This window comes from Meles meles, chromosome 8, assembly GCF_922984935.1.
Source record: "Meles meles chromosome 8, mMelMel3.1 paternal haplotype, whole genome shotgun sequence".
Taxonomy (NCBI): Eukaryota; Metazoa; Chordata; class Mammalia; order Carnivora; family Mustelidae; genus Meles; species Meles meles.
Genome location: NC_060073.1, coordinates 59,228,168 through 59,248,210, shown reverse-complemented (window position 1 = coordinate 59,248,210; position 20,043 = coordinate 59,228,168). Strand labels below are relative to the sequence as shown.

Below are 20,043 nucleotides of genomic sequence, written 5' to 3'. Positions count from 1 at the left end.
CTGAATCACCCCATACATACCTGTGATGTAACACTTATCACACTGTCTTATCCTCATATGTTTTCTTATATGGCTCCTTCTCTAGAAGAGAGCCCTTGTGATGGAAGTTATGCATATTGGTCTCTGTATGTAGTAACTCACCCAGAACCTACCAGAGTAGGTAGCCAAAGATAGCTTGGTGAACAGTGATGTTAATAAGAGCTAATATTTCCTTGACATTTATGTATGCTAGGAGCTTCCCATATCTTCGCTTTGCTCCTGTGATGTGAGACCTGTGATTCTCACCATTTTATAGGTGATAAAAAAGGGGCCCAGAAAGGTTAAGTAACTTGTCTGTGGTCCTACATCTAGTAAGCATCAGATCCCGAATTCAAATAGAAACCCACCTTCTTAACCACTGTGCTGACTGGCTGACCAAAGGGCTGAGCAAAAGCTGACTGAGAGCTCAAGTGACTAACAGCTGTGTGAGGGAGACGCAAAGAAGGGACTGGCAGACATAGTTCTTTTGGGATGTGGGTTTGAAACCACAAAACTAAACGAAGGCTTCATTTGGAGACACCACCCGTCCATTAGGGGAAAGAGATTGTGATGCAGGAGCCCATTTCTTACTGCTTGTTCTTTCTCTGGCAAGCGAAAGAATTGGCCAAGTCTGAGGATCTGTTCTGGCATATTTCCGGAGGTATCGCTATAGCTCAAGTGCTAGGGAGTAATACTTACTGTTGCATCTTTCTGGAATGCCTTTTCCCCCAAGTGTGCACATGGCTCACACCTTCATTCCACTTTCTGTTCCAGTGTTACCCCATCAGAGAGGCCTTCCCCGAACTAATCTGAGAAAGTGCCATTCTTTATTCTCTTACTCTGCTTTATTTTTCTTTATGGTGCTTAACACCACCCAACATAGAATTATTTGTTTACGGTGTTTTAGTTTGTCTCTCTCCACTGGCGTATAAGCACCAGGGATCTGTGGCTCTGTTGTGTGTACTGTTGTATCCCTAGCTCCTGGAGCAGTGCCTGGCAAGTAGTAGGTGTTTGATGTTTGTTTTTATTTTCGTTTTTTTTTTTTCAGTGAATAAATGATTTTGGACTTTGACACTACCTGTGTGCAAGGCCTTTTATCATTTGGCCTCAGTAATGCCTCACTCTTCTTATCTCTCTATATGTTACCCTTTGACTCCAGACAAACTGGAGTTCCTGTTCTCTGAACAAGCCTCACATTTAAGTTCTGTCTTTGCTCACACTTCTTTCCTCTTTCATTTATATGTTAAAATCTAGCATTCTAAAATGGCCAGGTATTTGGCAATCCTGAATGACTTCATTTTTGGGTGGTTATTTCAGAATAAAGTAGGAGAGTTAGTTGGTGTTTAGCAGGCCTTGAAGAGGGAAAAGAGCTTTTCTGGAAAGAGCAAAGACCTAGAAATCTACGAGCAATGTCCAAGGATGCATGAGAAAATAGTGCAAGATCCTGGTTCTATCTAAGGTCTGCTGAAGTAAGAGCTAGGACCAAGATGGCATCCAGGGCGGAGCCGTGAAGTTCAGGTCTTCTGTGTTGGAGGAGTTCTGCTGTTTGCCCCGGGGTGTCCAGGTGCACAAGACAATCAGCTGGGTGCCACAAGACAATGCTATAGCTTGTACTTCTATTGCATTTATCTCATTCTTTAATTTCTGTGTATGTGTTATAATATACCTCATGTCAGCACGTGAATCTAATTTATAAACAGATCATCATATATTGGCAAGGTATGCGCAAAACACAGAGTACGTCATGAAAAGTGTTGGAGACTACAGTTAGCCACCTCCTAGGTTTCTTTAGGAAGGACTTGGTATGGAAAACGCCAAGGGTTGGCCTTCTCTGACTCCTGGTAGTGTTGTCTGTTGTTTTGCCCAGAGATGTAGTTTTTGATCTCTCCAGGGGCCTCATGGATAGGCTCAGGGTAATGAGAGGCTCATGACTTTAGAAGACTGTCTCTTGCTCCCATGTCCTCCTGGAATTTGGACACATGAGTCATTTGGAGACCGTATCTGTGTGAAGCCCTCCTTGCCAAATTCTGTGGTCTTCTACTGACAGCCACAGCTCTCAGTACTTGCTTTTACCTTTTTCCTCACTTTGGCCTGGAGATTCTTTCCATTTTCTCTTTTGGAATAAGAAAGCAGAACAAGGGGCGCCTGGGTGGCTCAGTGGGTTAAGCCTCTGCCTTCAGCTCAGGTCATGGTCTCGGGGTCCTGGGATCGAGCCCCGCATGGGGCTCTCTGCTCAGCAGGGAGTCTGCTTCCTCCTGTCTCTCTACCTGCCTCTCTGCCTACTTGTGACCTCTCTCTCTCTGTCAAATAAATAAATAAAATCTTTAAAAAAAAAAAAAAAAAGAAAGCAGAACAAGACTTTTAGCTTTTAGGTATTTGAACCGTAGGGACAAGAGGCCCTTATATCTCGCCTTGACTACTGAGCGAGAGGGACACAAGGTTTCCCTCTGATAAGGATGCAGCCCGTCCTGGCTTACTTCGCTCAGTCTGGGGTGACTCTGGATGGTCATACCATGCTGCCGAGCCTACCCAGATAGGGTGTCTGCCTCGGTAACAGAACGATGTGTGGAGCACACACACGCATATGCACACACACAGAAGAACTATCTTGAGACTTATCCTCACAGTTGAAGCCCTTATCCTTTCTCCCATAGCTTAGCCATGTAGGGGCTGGCTGTGTTGAGAGTCCGTCCTTCCTGGAGTATGGTGGCCCCCTTACAGACCCTCTGTCTCACTTAATGTAGTGTTTAGAGCAGTGGTTCCCAGCCGGGGGGTGGGGCATCTTGTCCTCCAGGGAACATTTGGCAGTACCCAGAGACATATCTGAGGGTCACAGGTGGCAACATGCTACGTCTAGTGGCTAGATGCTGGGGAATATTGTTAAACACACTCCACTGCAGGGGACGGCACCCCAACAAGGAATTATCCTGCCCAGAATGTCAGCGGTGCAGACTGAGAAGCCCTCCCTGGTCGAGAGTGCCTCCTGCCCATTGCACCATGGCAGAGGGTGCAGCTAGAGGAGTTCCCCCACACCTGCGTCTATGCTTGCACTTGTATTAAGGCGTCCTCCCAGGAGACAAAAGGCCCTTGTAGCTCAGCTAGCCGCAGGCTTTTCTAGCAACAGAAAAGTGGCCTTCTTTCCACTCCACATGCCAAGCAGAAAGGCCCCTTTGTGTGAGACGTGGCCAAGCGCCCTTGGCAGCAGTGGCGGGAGCGTGTTGTTCCCCGCACTTCACAGGCCGGTACTTGTCTGTCTGCCTCAGATCTGTGTGTCACTCTACTACACCTTCACTAGCCGGCATTCCAGACCATAGTGAATGAGCACATTTGTCATGTCGACAGATGTGTACAGAGGCAGATACATTCCTTCTCAGGAAGAAAAGGCTAATACGTCCCACTTTTCTTTCTTTCTTTCATTCTTTTAAAATAAATTTATTAGTATTCAACACTACTACAGAGTATTTTTTTTTAAGATTTTGTTTGTTTATTTGGCAGAGAGAGACACAGCAAGAGAAGGAACACAAGCGGGGGAGGGGGAGAGGGAGAAGCAGGCTTCCCGTTAAGCTGTGAGCTCTATGTGGGGCTCAATCCCAGGACCTTGAGCTGAAGGCAGACACTTAACAACTGAGCAACCCAGGCACCCCACAACCCACTTTTCTAACCCTGCTCTTTCATCCCTCCTTTCCCAAGCCCTAGGATTTGAACGTAGCTCTTGGACATTAATTTCTGTCTTCTTTTCAATGTTTTCTAGTCTGGGAATTCGAAATTTAACCAAGCAATGACTAAACACCCTTAGCCTAAGCCTCTGAGATCTCGTCTTCTGGGATGCAGTCTGGGGGCACTAGACCTCCCCAAGCCCCTTCCCCTTCTCATCTCCTGTGCCTCTGCAGATAGCTTATCCCCAAAGTCTCTTGGCTTCAGAACTTCCCTCCTGAATTCTAGAAGCTTCTTGAGGATATTGAGAGATTGGAGCATTTTTTCCTTCAACCTTGTTTCCTGCAGGGTGTCTGAGTGTCTAGTCTGTGCCATGGGCTGGGCCACACTATAGGGGAGGTAGGAGAATGAAGGGGCAGCTCCAGCCTTCCAGCTTCTTCAGCTTCCCTGAGAGTGACACAGACAGGCCAACACCCAAGCTGTTGCTGCTGTGTACTTAAGGAGATTGTTGTTTCTGTTTGGGGGCCCACAGTCAGAACATGTCTGGAACTCCTCATGTGGGAGTCATTATTCTTTGAGTAAATTCTTATTGATGCTACTGTATAAGAAGTTATTTTACTTTATTTTATGATTTATTTCTTTATTTTAGAGGCTGAGAAAGAGACTGTTGGGGAGAGGGGTAGCAGGAGAGGGGAAGAGGAAAGAGGAAGAGAGAGAGTCTTCAAGCAGACTCCCTTCTGAGCACAGAGCTGGACCCGGGGCTTGATCCCACGACCCTGAGATCATGACCTGAGTCAGCATCAAGAGTCGGACACTTAACTGGCTGAGCCACCCAGGTGCCCCAGAGTAGCCCTGCTTTAGAGATAGTGGGGTGGGGTGGGCAATAGTGAATGGGACATAGTCCATGTCTTCACTGTTGTCTGACATTTAGAGGGAAACTGGACATCATTCCGATGAAAGGCAGCTTTTGGGAAAGACACGGATGGACCTTAAGAGAAGTGGGTGAGAATATCACTATTTCATTCTGCTTCAGAACTTTTTTGGCTTCTTGCTGCTCACAGCAGTCAATTTCAAATTTGAGGAATGTACAGTTTCCTTTTAAGGGAAATAATTTATCCTGGACCTACAATGCTGACTTAAATTGTTTTTGTTATAATAATTATTATTTAAAAGTGTATAAACAAAATGAAGTTTAAGTCACTATATAAAATTTATATACAAATATAAACAAAACCAGATTGATACATTAAGTAAATGCAAACTTCAAATCCAATAAAATGATGTTTTTGCTGAAACTCAGTTGCTCCCAGGCTTTTTAGGTTCAGCATGCCAGTGTTAGTGGGTGTCATCTGATACACATATCCTGGATATCATCCATCCAGCCATCTGTTTATCTGTCAAGTAGAGAGAGAAGGCATGAGAGCACAAGAGCACATAATGGCTGAGAGCAAGGGTCTGGAGCCACATTGCTTTGAGTCCAGACCTTTGCTTTCCCAAAGCTGCGCAGCTTTGGGAAAGTTATATATAATGTCTCTGTACTCAGTTTTTTCATCTGTGAAATAGGGATAAAACAGGACCTATCTTTCACGTGGTCGTTGTGAAGAGTAATGAGCTAATATATAGGAGGCTCCTCGAACAGTACCTGTCATGTAGTAGGTGCCAGGTAAAGAATGGCGTTTAGTAGTAGTATAATCATGATCGTATTCTAGTTCAGGATGACTTCATCCCAAATGCTGGTGTAGTGGAAGAGCGAGTCCATCCCCTAGAGGTCAAACAGAAAGTATAGTATGTACTCCATAATACTTAGGATTCTGTGGGAGAGGGAGATAATAAGCACATAAGTATGCGGTCAGTGAGAAGGCCGATGTGACTCTGACGGTAAGTTCCGGTAGTGCTTGTATTCTGGAGTCATGGCTTGGCTTGTCTCTTCCCACAGTGTACAACTGGACCGTGGACGAGGTGGTGCAGTGGCTGATCACATATGTGGAGCTGCCTCAATATGAGGAGACCTTCCGGAAGCTGCAGCTTAGTGGCCATGCCATGCCGAGGTCAGGAGGAGACTGGATTCCCTCCCTTGGGGGTGTGGGGAATGGGGGGGTGTCGCCTACTTTCAGGTTGCTCTGGCCAGTTAAGCGAGGTTCCACCCTTTCCAGGGCAGAATCTGTAGACCTCTCCTCTTCTCACGTCTATTGTGCACTTACCATAAAGCCTGACGGTCACTTGGCATGCATTCTCTCATTTAGTATTTCTGCCACGCCTGGGCATAGTACTAAGAGCTGTCGTTTATTGGATGCTTAGTATGTGGCAGGCACTGCTGTTCAATACGTTGTATACAGTATCTCATTTAATTCTCACATCAATCCTGTAAGGTAGGTGCTATTGCATATAGATGGTGAACATGGCTAAGTAACTTTTCCAAGGTCACGTGGCTAGTTAGAGGCACAATTGATTTGAAACTAGATCTGGGTAGACTTCAAAGCCTGTGAATGTTTCTTTCCTCTTCTGCTGTGCCCCCAGCAGGAGCCTCGGGGCTCTGTTAGCCTCCCCTGAATTATCTGTATTCCGTGCATCTGCTCTAAAGAGGCAGTGCAAGGCCGGCGTGACTCCCTCGGCCCCAGCCTCCTTTCTGGAAAGACTCTTGCAAGGGCTGTGATCCCCTAACTCTGCCTCCTTCACAGGCATAATGTGCCGGGGCCTGTGGCGGGAGAGGGGAAGGGATAGAGCACTGCGTGGGCTTCTTGTGATGTCAAACTAGTGCCATGTGTCATTCAGTTATTAATCCATTTACTTATTCATTCGACACATATTTACTGGGTACCTGCTCTGTGCCAAGCACTTGTGCTGGGTGCTGGGGATAAAGATGACAACAGCCTGTCCCTGCCCTCAAAGGGCTCACTGTCTGGTAAGTGCTGATTACATATCATCTGTCATCTTGTTACATAGGTGCACCTGGTTGTGAGCTTCCACAAAGGGGAAAGGGGAAGGTGAAGCTGTTGGAATGCCCACACATGGCAGCCCCTAACCCCAGAGCTACCGGGCACTGCTGTCCAGGCCCAGATGAGCTGCCTGTTCCCTCCTCTGTTACCTGCAGCCTTCTCTTCACAGCTTCCTCTACTCTGGAGAGAGTAGTAATCCTAATGTTGGTACATCCCCTTATAGGATACTTGCCTACCTATTATTTCAATTGACCCTCACAATTCTGGGAGGAAGGAACTCACTACCCCAGCTTTTGGGTGAGCAAACTGAATTTCAGATATTTTATGATTTAATCCAAACTGGTAAGTGGCAGAGCTGGGACTTGAACCCAGGTTCTAAGTGCCCTGCTTTTTTCCACTGCGTCTCCCTCTTTCCCCATGTAGTTGAAGATAGGCTTCCTGGAAATATTTAGTGCAGTTCTCGTTAACAAAACGTTACCAATCATCTACCCCAAGCTGGGTTCTCTCCTGGGCCCTGAGGACAAAGAAATGCATTAGACCCCATTAAATAGATGACTGACCATGAAACTCCAGGATTTAGGTTTCTTTCTCATTACCCATGGAAACAGCAGCATTGCCTTGTAGATTCCTGGCTCATTCCATCTTGAGGAATAGCTATGGATTAGATTAAAACTCTAAGGATAAACATTATCCTTAAAACATAGGATAAGAAGTCAGTTCTCAGGTCATGGGCTCATGTAGCCCTCTTGTAGCCAGACCCAGCCAAGCCAGGCAGAGGGGTAGAGGAAGCCAAGCTGTGGCACCTTAGTGAGAGTAGGCAGCATGGAGCCTCAGTGCTTGGTGTACTTGGTATGTGGGAAGGAGGCAGCATGGTATAATGGGAAGAAGAGTCTGAAAGATTTGAGTTCATTTCCTGCCTTTGCCATTTACTAGCTGTGTGACATTGGGCATGTAACTCTAAGTCCCAGTTTTCTTACCTGTGAAGTGGAGCTAATGACAGAACTGTGTTCCTAAAGTCAGAGGACTAAGGTGTTATATGCGAAGTGTCAGAACGGTGCAAGATACACAGCAGTTGCTTGGTAAATGTTAGCTCCTTTCTCATTTCTCTCATTGCTCAGAAATAGATACTATTCCAAGTCTTAGGTTTCTTTGACAAATAGACTGTGGAAAAGATGACACTTATTTTGATGAGTTAGATGAAGGCCAGTATACCTGGTAGAAGTGTTCTCTCTAAAGAGGAACCCTGAGAACTCTCAGGCTTGTAGGAAGCATCTGATTTTCCATAAGTTTACACAGGAGGAGAATGGGGTCCCAGAGGAGAGACCAAGCTGCTCAGGATCAGACAAGTGAGTTGCTGACTCAGCTGGGACCAGAAGCTTGATCTCCTGACCCCTTTACCTGCCGCCCCCCAGCCCCCCGCCCCATCGCAGTGTCTCTCTTATAGGCGGGCTGGCTTGATTGCTTCCCAGGGCTAGAGAAGGAAGTAGCTGCTCCTGCATGCCCAGGGAGGAGTGTAGATCACACACCACAATGTCAGAGGGCTCTTCTCTACCGGGGGAGACAATACTATGCATCAGAAAAGAGCACTGCCTTCATGGAGTAGGCTAGTGGCAAATGCTCCTGTGTGGGGCCCAGACCAGCACACTGATAACCTTTCATATCTTATACCCGTCTCCTCCCATACCCACTGTGTTCCAGCAGAAGAGAAACAAAGTCCAGTTTTTCCTGGGTCATTTTCTTGTTTACAGACCCTCTCTTATTAGAGTTATCATGAATAGTATGTTGAAGGTCATAAAAAATTACAGTAATCTGACTGGGAGTAAATTGCAGTGACTCAAATACAGGATAACAAGACTAATGCAGTTTGTCATCAGCAGGTTTATACTTAATGGCAGTGGGTTAGGATCAGAGGCCCTCAGAATCACTGGGTCATGTGGCATGGTGTTTGGAGCTGGGTTGGACAGGAGAATGCATTTACAAATGGTGGGAGTATGGGGACAGGTGTATAGTGGATAATCCCTGGCAGGAGAAACACGACAGAAAATTTGCAGTTGGGTGTGGGAATGGTCACAGATGGATAATCCTCAGAGAGTAGCATTCTCTGGAGATGGTGGACATGGGCAGAAAGGGGAACATTTTCGGTAAATGTTATGTGTCCTTCCTTACTCCCTGTTGAAAACCACTGGTATGGACTCTGTGTTCTGGAGTGCAGAGGGGAGCTATCACCAATAACTAGAACATGGAAGTGTTCCTGGAGGAGGTGGGTAATCCTACCAGTAACCCTCCTGGTTTTAGTGGCAGGAAACTGAGTTCCTCCTCTTTGTTTCAACAGGCTCGCTGTGACCAACACCACCATGACAGGGACTGTGCTGAAGATGACAGACCGGAGCCATCGGCAGAAGCTGCAGCTGAAGGCCTTGGACACAGTGCTGTTTGGGCCTCCTCTCTGTGAGTGCTGTGGAGAGAAGGGCTGCTGATGTATCATGGGACCCGAGGCTGTGGGGGTGGCAGGCTGAGGTCCTGGTCTCCTGGGCATACCTGCAAGGCAGCACCTCTGCTCTTTCCACTAAGAAATGAAAACATGAGGTATTGAATAGTGTTATATTTTAATCCAGCCAGATGCAAGGTCCATTCATTAGATGCATTAAGAAAATACTCACTTTATGCCAGTTCTGTGCTGGACCCTAGAGGAAGATCTGGATGAATCCTATTCATCCATAGAGATAAAATGAATGTTCCGGAGAGGTACACAATGCTTCTGAGGTCCAGAGGAGGGATACAGAAGGCATCCTGTAGAAGAGGTGGCATGTGACCTCTGCCTGTAAGGGTGGGTAGGGCTTTATTCCGTGCAGGTGGCAGGAGAGAACATTCTAGGTGGAAGAAACAACTGGAGCAAGAATACAAAAGCTGAAATATGAAAGGTATGCTCAGAGATAATAAGGAACCCACAGGGTCCGAGCGCCATTTAGCTGTTCCTTGCTTTCACTGTGGACGTGCAGAGCATGTGAACTGATTGTGATCATCTTCTGTCCTTGAACAGCCACAGAGGTCTCCGTGGACTTCCACGGAGTCACAGAGACACACTCAGGCCGAAGGAAGGAGTAGTCTTCAGCCAGGGATTACTTGAGAGAATTAGGTTGTTTAATTCCCGAAGATCTGCAAGGTGGGAATGGCCAACCCTGCCATCCTTTAACTTATTCTAAGTGAACTCTTGGGGAACAAAAGTGTTAAGATTTCTTAGAAAATTAATCTTCACCAAGCAGGCTTCTAGGGCCCACTTCCTGCCCTTTGGGGCTGTTGACATCGGTTGAGGATGCCAGCAGCAGAATGTTGTAGAACCAAGAATCAGTCCGGAGAAGCAGCTAGCGGGCAGGGTCGGAGACTGTAGAACATTTTCCCATCCATGCATTTGGCTTGACAAGAGCCCAAGCTGATGCCTCATTAGAGGTGGGTGGGTCTGTACTTTTTTTGTTTTTTTAATTTTTAATAAGCTTTATTTTTTTTTCTTTTTTTTAAAAAATATTTTATTTATTTGACAGAGAGAAATCACAACTAGGCAGAGAGGCAAGCAGAGAGAGGAGGAAGCAGGCTCCCCGCAGAGCAGAGAGCCCGATGTGGGGCTCGATCCCAGGACCCTGAGATCATGACCTGAGCCGAAGGCAGAGGCTTTAACCCACTGAGCCACCCAGGCGCCCCATAAGCTTTATTTTTAATTGTAGTTCTAGGTTTGCATCAAAGTTGAGTGAAGATACACAGATTTGCTATATGCCCCTGCGCCCATACCAGCATAGCCCCCTCCATGGTTAACAGCACCTCCCCACCCCCCCCAAGTGGTACATTTGTAACAAATGATGAACCTACTCTGACCAGCACTCAAGAGTCCACACTTTATATTGGACTTGATTCTTGGTGTTGCACAGTCTATGGGTTTGGACAAGTGTAAAATGACATGGCCTGCCATCATTACAGTATCGTATAGACTAGTTTCACTGCCCTAAAGATCCTCTGTGTTCCACCTATGTATCCTTCCCCCCCCTCAATCCCTGACAACCACTGGTCTTTTTTTTTTTTTTTTTTTTTTTAACTTTTCTGTAGTTTTGCCTTTTCCAGAAGATCTGTGTCTTTTTTTTTTTTTTTTTTAAAGATTTTATTTATTTATTTGACAGAGAGAGATCACAAGTAGACAGAGAGGCAGGCAGAGAGAGAGAAAGGGAAGCAGGCTCACCGCTGAGCAGAGAGCCCGATGCGGGACCCGATCCCAGGACCCTGAGATCATGACCCGAGCCGAAGGCAGCGGCTCAATCCACTGAGCCACCCAGGCGCCCCGAAGATCTGTGTCTTTTGAAAATGTGAAACAAAGCAACATGAGAGAAGACTGGTTTCCTTTTTCTCTTTCTCTATTTCTTCCTCTTCTCTTGCTTGCTTGTTTTTCTTTCTTTCTTTCTGTCTTAGGGCACATTTTTGCTTACCATTCGTTTGTAAGGTTTGAATAAATGACACAATGGATGGCTCTAGCGTTTATGTGAGGCCCACTACTGAGCAAAGGCCTCTCACTCACTAACATTTATTGAACAACTACTGTGTACCAGTATAAATGACAGGGTCCCTGCTTTCAAGAAGCTCCATCTAGGGACACCTGGGTGGCTCATCAGTTAAGCATCCAGTCCTGCACCCGCTCCTTGCCCAGCAGGGAGCCTCCTTCTCCCCCTGCCTGACACTCCGCTTGCTTAAGTTTGCTCTCTCTCTTGCATGTGCTCTCTCTCTTGACAAATAAAATCTTAAAAAAAAAAAGTTCCATCTAAATGGAGATAAGCATATCAACAATACAGTAAGTGATTAACAAAACAGTATTATAGCTATCATGGAAACCTTTCCAGAGTTCAGCTGGGAGCACAAAATGGGGACAAGTTTTCAATTTGAGTCCAAGAAGCTTTATGGAGAAGATCATTCTTGAGCTGAGTCTTGAAAAATGGGAGGGAGCTTTACTAGGTTTCCCATGAACAGCTAACACCCCTCTCTTTGTATACACCAGCAAGACCCTTACAGCAGAAGAATCAAACCCAGTAATAAAAGCTAGGCTACTTTTGCAGAGACTGTCCTCTGTTCCCTGCCAGGAAGGGGAGGCCTTTGGCAGCCTGAAAGCCTTCTTTAGTCTTCTGAGATATATTATCAGACTGTTATTGTTCTGTATCAAAATAGAATTTACCATATCTAAAAGGGTGCATTAGAAACTGCAGGTCAAAGTAGGCAAGGATTCTACCTGGGAACATCAGCTGGAGCTGGAAAACATGGGAACCAGAGTCCTAGGTACAGATAATGGGTCCAGGGGGCCAGAGGTAACAAGAAGGGCTAGTGTATAGCAGTTTAGGCTGATACCAGCATGGGAGGGGTATTTTCTCCTAGGCTACCTTCATACAGCCTTTAGCTTACATGTGACCTAACCTACCAGAGTCAGAGGGCAGCAACAAACAGTGTTTTCTGAGAGGTAAGAAGACACTTCATACACACTAGGATAAGTACCTTAAAAACAAAAACAGAGAGACAAAAAGTGGAAAATAACTAGTATTGGCAAGGGTGTGGAGAAATTAGAATCTTCGTACACTTCTAATGATAATGTAGAATGATTCAGCTACCGTGGAAAACAGTGTGGTTGTTCCTCAGAAAGTTAAACATAGAGTTACCATATAGCCCAGGAATGTACCCAAGGAATTGAAAACAAGCTCTCAGACAAGTCCAGGTACACATATCCAGAGAAGCGCGGTTCACAGTGGTCAGGAGGTGGAAACAACCCAAGTGTCCATCAGTGGACACATGGCTAAGTAAGCGGTAGTATATCAGTACAATGGACTGTTACCCCGCCACAAGAAGGAATGAAGTTCTAATATATGCCACAACATAGGTGAACCTGGAAAGCACGGTAAGTAAAAGAAGATAGATGTAAAAGGTTACCTATTGTATGATTCCATTTATGTGAAATATCCAGAATAGATACATCTGTAGAGACAGAAGACAGATGGGTGGCTGGCAGAGGCTGGAGGAAGTGAGAAATGGGGAGGGACTGCTAGTGGGTACAAGGTTTCTTTTGGGGTAATGGTAATGTTCTAAAATTAATTGTGCTGGTGGTTGTACAACCTTGTAAATATGGTGAAACCACTGAACTGTACATTTTTTATTTTTATTTTTCAAAGATTTATTTATTTGAGGGAGAGAGAGAGAGAGCATGAGTGGAGAGAGGGGCAGAGGGAGAGAGAGATGCAGACTCCCCACTGAGCAGGGAGCCTGATGCAGGGGCGGAATCCTAGGACTCCAGGATCATGACCTGAACAGTAGGTAAATGCTCAACCAACTGAGCCACCCAGGTGCCCCTGAATTGTACATTTTTAAAAAGAGTGAATTTTAGGGTATATGAATCATATCTCAATGGTAATAAAACATGTAGAGCTTGATTTTTTTTGTAACTCTTAGACTTCCATTTAGAGAACTTCTTATAAAATTTAGGAAAGTAAAGTACCTTGCTCTTTTCCAAATTTCCACTTATTGTGTGACCTTGTATAGGTTGGTTTTCTCAGGATGTGTTTTCTGATTTGTATTATAAAACAATCGAACTAAAGGATCTTTGATTCCTTTCAGGTGGACATTCCATGGTTTTTGAGGGAAACCCTTTGATTGATAAGTGTCCTGGTGAAAGGATAAAAGACAGGAAGTCTGTTCCTTCCGCTGCTGTCTGTATCCTGTACTTTTAGGAATTGGTCCTTGGCCCTTGCTTTATCAAGTGACCTTTGGCAATTCAGTTCTCCTACCTAGATTTAGGTTTCCTTATTTGTAAGATGGGCTTGGTCATTAAATAGACTGTTACTGGGTCCCTCCTTCAATGACTCTGATAGAGCTGGGTGTTCTCCTGGGAGCTAAGATTTTGGAATCCAGCAGCTATTCTGATGGTAAATACCGTTTGAATACTTTCCTACTGATGGCTCGTTAAAGAAAATTTTTGAAAATTGCCAGATGGAATCTGAGGAAAATACTAGGAAGCTCTTTGCCAGGAGACTTCTGCAAGGATGGAGCCATGCATGATGGGTACCTGCAAAGACTCCCTTGATCTGTGTCCTGTGTCCCTCCAGCTCTGTTTCCCATCTAAGCATGGGCTAAAATGCCGAATTCAGCACTGTTCCCTATCCAATCCCACAACCCCATGCAGGCCCTAGTGTGATGGCCCATACTGCTGAGCTGCTTCTGCCCCAAGGGTGAGTTCTTAAGACTGTGGTCCTTGGGGCTCACCAGAAAGCAGGTAGTAGATAAACACCCCAGAGAACCTGGGCCAGGTACAGCTGCCTTGCCCAGCCTTAATGAAAATCCTGCCCTCAGTTGAAGCTTGAGAAATCTCAGATCAGAGGTTTGTTGTGCAGTAGCCGTGAAGGTCTGCTAAGTGATCAGGGTCCCTCTGTCCCCAGCAGCCTCTGAACTTGGGAAGGGGGAAGAAGGGTCAGACTGGCTCATCACAGAGCACCTCAGCGCCCATTTTCCAATAGTAGAAGGCATCACCGTCCTCCTCTCATGGCCGCAGAGCACACGTGGCCTTTTCAGTCTCTGCTGGCAGAGCTGGCTCTAGGCTTGCATGATCTCTCCAGGGCTCTCCTAACAGTGCCATCCACGGTCAGGGGTTAGGTGTGCTCTGACTCATGAAGTCCCAAGGCAACTTGACATAGAGGCCTTGACTGATGCCTCACTCTGGCCCCTGGTCATTCACTGAGGGGGCTTTTCCTCCTCGGAAGGGAATGTCTCAGAGAAATGGAGGCTTAGGAGATGAGTTGAGTTTTTAGAGGTCGTTAAGCTCTTAAATGGCTGAGCCATGGCTCAGACCCCGTCTCTGGCTTCTATTTCAGTGTTTTTTGGTACTTTGTTGTCCTGTCCTCCACTTCTGGTGGAAGAAGCAAGATAGAATATAAGAATTCTATTTGAAATCAAGCCAGCAGCTCTATCATTCAGTGGCTTTGTGACCTTGGGTACATTTGTTAAGTTCCCTGTGTCCTAATTTCCCCTAAATAAATGGTAGCTAACAGTTTTTATCATATGCCTACTGTGGTTAATCCTGGGCCAATGGCTAGTGTAGCCTTTGAGCTTTTAGCAGGGGTATGGAGAAGGGTGCAGAGAGAGGCCTGCAGAGTAGTTGTTGGGGCAGGGGGAGGCTGTGGAGAGGAAGGCAAGCCTACACCTTGTCTTCCTTCCTCAGCAGCTCAGATAATGAGGAGAAGTCCCCTGGAAGTGGTAGTGACTCCTCTCCAGCAAAGCTTGTTTTCTTCTGTCAGCTCTATCCTTATAGTCTTTTTCTTTTCAACTCACTTTTCACCTTCTGCAGGATGCCTTTCCAGCCTCTTCCCAGGCATGTTCAACCCTTCCCTCTTACTTTCCTCTGGGATTCTATAACCCTTTATATCTGCTTTCTTTTTTCTTTCTTTTAAATAGCAGTCTATTTTGCTGTTACCCTTTAAATGGGGAGCTCTTTGAGAATAGAAACAGCTTTGTTCATCTGTCGTCATAACTCCGCATATGGCCCAGCAATGAGCAGGTGTTAGGATATGTATGCTAGAAGTTGTACAAGGAGACTGGGCCTCCTCAGAGCTATAGAACAGGGGAGATGGGAGAAGAGTCTGGCCTGGCTTGGTGGTGGCGAGACTACCGTGGAGTGTCTTCTCTGGACTGGTGAACCTGCTAAAGCCCTGTTTGGGCTGTAACCAGAAAGCAGGAGGAATACTGCAGGTTAACCCCACACTTCAGCACAGACTGTTGTGTGAATGACCAGAGAAATTCCTAGCATACTTTTCGGCAGTAAGGGGTGATTTAGGTGTATCTGCCAGGGGCAGGGGTATTGTGGGCAGCAGAGAAGGTTGTGAGATAGATTGGGAGAGGGGATTCTTCTAGAAAGTGATATGATTGGAGGCTCACTTTCTGAGTGTGAACTGTACTCACAGGCTATTAGAAGGCAACCAGCGTGAAGGTACCTAACTCCTGTGTCTGTTAACATGGTAGCATCTCCTTATCCATCCGTCTGTTGAAGGGCATCTTGGCTCTTTCCACAGTTTGGCTATTATGGACATTGCTTCTATGAATATTGGGGTACAGATGGCCCTTCTTTTCACTACATCTGCATCTTTGAGGTAAATACCCAGTAGTGCAGTTGCAGGGTCATAGGGTAGCTCTATTTTTAATTTCTTAAGGAATCTCCACACTGTTTTCCAAAGTGTCTACACCAACTTGCATTCCCACCAGCAGTGTAAGAGGGTTCCCCTTTCTCCACAACCTCTCCAACACTTGTTTCTTGTCCTGATAAGTTTATGCTGAGTGAAATAAGTGAAGCAGAGAAAGTCAATTATCATACGGTTTCATTTACTTGTGGAGCATAAGGAATAACATGGAGGACATTAGAAGAAGGAAAGGAAAAGTGAGTTGGGGGAGATTGGAGGGGGAGACAAAGCATGAGAAACAAAACTGAGGGTTTGGAAGGGGAGGTGGGTGAGGGGATGGGTGAGCCTGGTGGGTATTAAGGAGGGCACGTATCACATGGAGCACTGGGTGTGGTGCATAAACAATGAATCTTGGAACACTGGAAAGAAAAGAAAATAAAAAATAAAGAAGTAGGGAATCATGGATATTTAGAGGCAATGAGCAATCTCTGCCCTGTATCCAAATAGGATTTCCACTTCTAGAAACTAGTTAAACAGATATCAAAGACTTAATGCATAAAGATATTTAGCACAGCACTTTTTGAAACAATCAAACAAGAAAAAATTCTGAAATCTTTAAAGATTTGGATAAAAGAATTACGGCATACCGGTACAATGTGATGTAGACATGGTTGTGCAGACATGGTTGGAATATATAGCTAAGTGAAGAGCAACTTGGGAAACAGAGTAGAACATAATCAAATTTTTAAATAAATATATGTGAATAAAAAAAAAAACCACAGTAGCATCTCATTTGTTTATACTCTCCTCCTTGCCTCAGGCCTGAGTATATTAACAGTTGACCTCATTTTGCTATAGTCTGTTTGCAGCACTTAGGCTGGGAATTCTGCCACCCTCTGGCTCCCGGGTCCTCGCCAGCATCCCTGGCTTTAGCTCCATTCACCTAGCCAGCCACCGCTGCTCTCTGAATGCTCTGTGGTCCATCTCCCTGGGCGGTGCTCACTGGTTTTGGGTGGGTTCTGAGCGCAGAGCCTGTGGTGGGACAGGAGCCCGCTGCACTCCCCTTGTGCTCTTTGCACACACTTTGTACTATGACCCCTTCCCTGCTGAAATCTGCTTGCCTTCTTCCCTTTTTCTTTCCTTTCAGCCTTTGCTGAGTACCTGCTCTGGTCAGGCTCTGTGTTAAGTACGGGGCCATAAGGAGAAATAAGTCTTGTGCCCTGGCCCTGAGAAACTCACAGGATATCAGAAGGCAACCAGCATGAAGGTTGAAAAACACACAAGGGAGTCTCTGAGATAGCAGCAAATAACCCATGTTTACTGTCCGAAGAGTGGGTTGGTTAGGGAATCCTGGTCGGATGAGAAGGAATGGAAATATCGCTGTAGACTATTGTGGGCTGGGCAGTGAGGAATGGAAATGGAATTATGATGGGGAGAAGTACATCATTAGTAAGGCATGGACTAGATTCTTAATTTCCCCTCTTTTTCTGATATACTGGTTTATAGATTCTGTATTAGGGTTCTCCAGAGAAACATAAGCTGGATGGATGGATGAATGGTTGGATGGATGGATGGATCAATAGATAGATAGATAGATATGAGGAGGTTTATTATAGGAATTGGCTCATGTGATGATGGAGGCCAGGAAGTTCCATGATCTGCCATCTGCACCCAAAGAACCAAGAAAGCCATTGGCACTATCCAGTCCAAGTTCAAAGACCTGAGAACCAGGAGGGCTGATGATCTATGTCCCAGTCTAAGTCCAAAGACGCAACAAGCAGGAGTACTGTTATAAGAAGGCAGAAGAAGATGTATGTCTCAACTCAAGCTGAGAGAGCAAATTCATCCTTCCTCAGCCTTCTGGTTCTACTCAGGCTCTCAGTGGCCTGAGGATGATTGAATGACATGCACTCCATTAGTGAAAACAGTCTTCTTTATTCAGTCTACCGATTGAAATACTAATCTGTTATGAAGGCAACCTCACAGACACACCCAGAAAGCTTCCTTGGCATCCCTTAGCCCAGGCAAGTTGACACGTAAAATTAACATCACAGATTCCCTTAGGACTGTGGAGTTCAGTCCAGGGCTCCCCTGAAGGGACCTGATAATTCTCACCTCTCCTTCTTTCAGTTTTAAACTCCTCTCCTTTGAATCCCACATCCACATTCTTAATTACCTACTGGAAATGTCCATCTGAAGATTTCCAGAACACCTCAAAGCACTCTCATTCATAACTGCACGCTTGATCTTGTTAGTAATTGTGTGACGATGCATTTGAAAGCTGAGGAAGCAGAGATCCAGCGGGGCAGAGGCAAGCAGAGAAGCCAGACTTCCTAAGGCTCAGTGCAGTATGCTGCTTTCGATGGCACAAGAATCTTTCTATGTAAGGCCTTCCATTTAACCTTAGAGGCCTGGCCATTTGGCCTTTGGGTATTCACAGTCCTGATGGCAGTGCCATAGTCCATTCCCAGTGTGTCCTTTGGGAGAAAAATTTTATGGCCACACTCAAGCTAGACTAGGGGATCAGCTCCATGGTGAGCGACGTTTGCACGTAACAAAGCAGAAGGCTTCCCTGCTACACAAGTAGGAAAGTTGTAACCAGAGCTGGGATGTAGCAGAAAGACCATGTGGTCAGGCAAGTCTGGATCTGAGCCCCAGATCTGTCACTTTTCATGGACCCCAGCAAGGCAGGTCTCCTGTGAAGCGTCAGTGTTCTGGTCTGCAGAGTGGGAATACAAATACCCTGCCTTCTAGAATTGCTGTGAGAATCCGAGCTGGTGGGTATAAGTGCCTGATGCATTATATATCTTCTCTATTTCCCTTGTTTTCTTGTGTGGGTTAAGGGGAGAGAGATATCATATTGGAGACTTATCAGTAAAGATTCAGTTCCACTGATATTTCCTGAATCTGTGAGCTGGCCAGCGCTGTGCTGGGCACTGGCGTACGGACAAGTGATGACCGCTAGGGGCCACAGAGTCTGTCAGCCACATTAGGCTCATTTCCTTCCTGCCAAGCTTGGTAGCTTATGGGATGGGGCAGGCTGGATCTCTGAGCTCTGGCCATGCATTTGACAAGGCAGAGGGGTGTATGGAGTGGATGCTGGCGTATTTAAGAGGAGTTACAACGGGTTGAAGAGATCTAGAGGCTACTGACAGGTGGAACAGTATTACCTTAGAGGAGCGAGGGTGACTGTCAGATCCTGTCCTCGGCCCTGGTCATTCAGTATTTGTAGTCATGATTTGGGTGAGAATATGAAGTTGGAGAAAATAGATCCACCGTGATTTGGACAAGGTAGATGGGGACTGAACAGAAGAGCTGGACACCCAGTTTGCATGCCCACCTGCAGCACTTTGAAGTGCTGGAGGGGACAGGGGGCGGGTGTTGGCTTTCGCAGAGTCTTGTTTAAGCAGGAGGACCTCTGACTTTCAGTAAGGACGTAAAGCCGGTGTTGGAGTTGGGAAACCTTGGAAACCTCTGGTAGAGGCTGTAGGGGGCCGGTGTGTTCCAGAAAGAAAGGCAGCTCGCTGTGCTGCAGGAGTATCTCGTCTTGGGACCTGAAGGGCAGGAGTGTGAAGACTTGCATGGGGTCAGGAGGCCCAGCCTGCCTGGAGGCTAGAGGACGGTTGCCAGGGGACCCTCGGTTTTCTCTGGCATAATCATATAAAGGACATGGCTGCCACCCCAGTCCTCATAACTCCCCTCCCTTGGATGGAAATAGAATGTGCTAATCTGTCTTTGATCCCACACCCGTCCCCATGTCCTGTTGCTCTGCTGTCAGTCCGGAACTATGAATATAACACTTCTGTCAGACTGGGCCTCAGCTACATGTGTCTTTTCCTGCTGTCTCGAGCCCACCTTCGTGGCTGCACCTGGGTCCTTTTGGATTCACCTTAGCCCTTGTCCTTACCAGGCCCTGGGACCCTGTCAGTCCCACTTCCCCCTCCTCAACCTGAGGGTAACCTGCTACCCTGACTCCCCACCTGCAGCTTCTCCGAGCCCACTGCTACTCCATCCCAAGTTGAGAACAGCCCAGGCAGGGGCCACGGCAGCAGCCCTGCTCTCCTTATGGTCTCTTCAGGTCTCCTGTGTCGTGGCGCAGAGCCCAGATCTGGTAGACTAGGAACAATGGCAGGCTCCAGCAGTGGCCCTCTTCTGCTTGGCTCAGTTCTCAGGACATGTCTTTTGTCCTTATCTTCTGGTATTGTTCCTTGTTCAGCTTTTCAGTCTTGCTCTGAACCCCAGCCACCAGCGCTTTG

At 46.3% G+C, this 20,043-nt stretch overlaps 1 protein-coding gene across 4 annotated transcripts in view; it reads left to right on the top strand.

Moving 5' to 3' along the window:
• Positions 1-20,043, top strand: part of STIM1 (stromal interaction molecule 1) — a 188,997-nt gene that overhangs the window by 144,304 nt on the left and 24,650 nt on the right. For all 4 annotated transcript variants that reach the window (XM_046017701.1, XM_046017699.1, XM_046017703.1 and 1 more), the window contains exons 4-5: positions 5,609-5,720; positions 8,941-9,056. In XM_046017701.1, the coding sequence (XP_045873657.1) occupies positions 5,609-5,720; positions 8,941-9,056 (228 nt within the window). The remainder of the gene's footprint in view (positions 1-5,608; positions 5,721-8,940; positions 9,057-20,043) is intronic.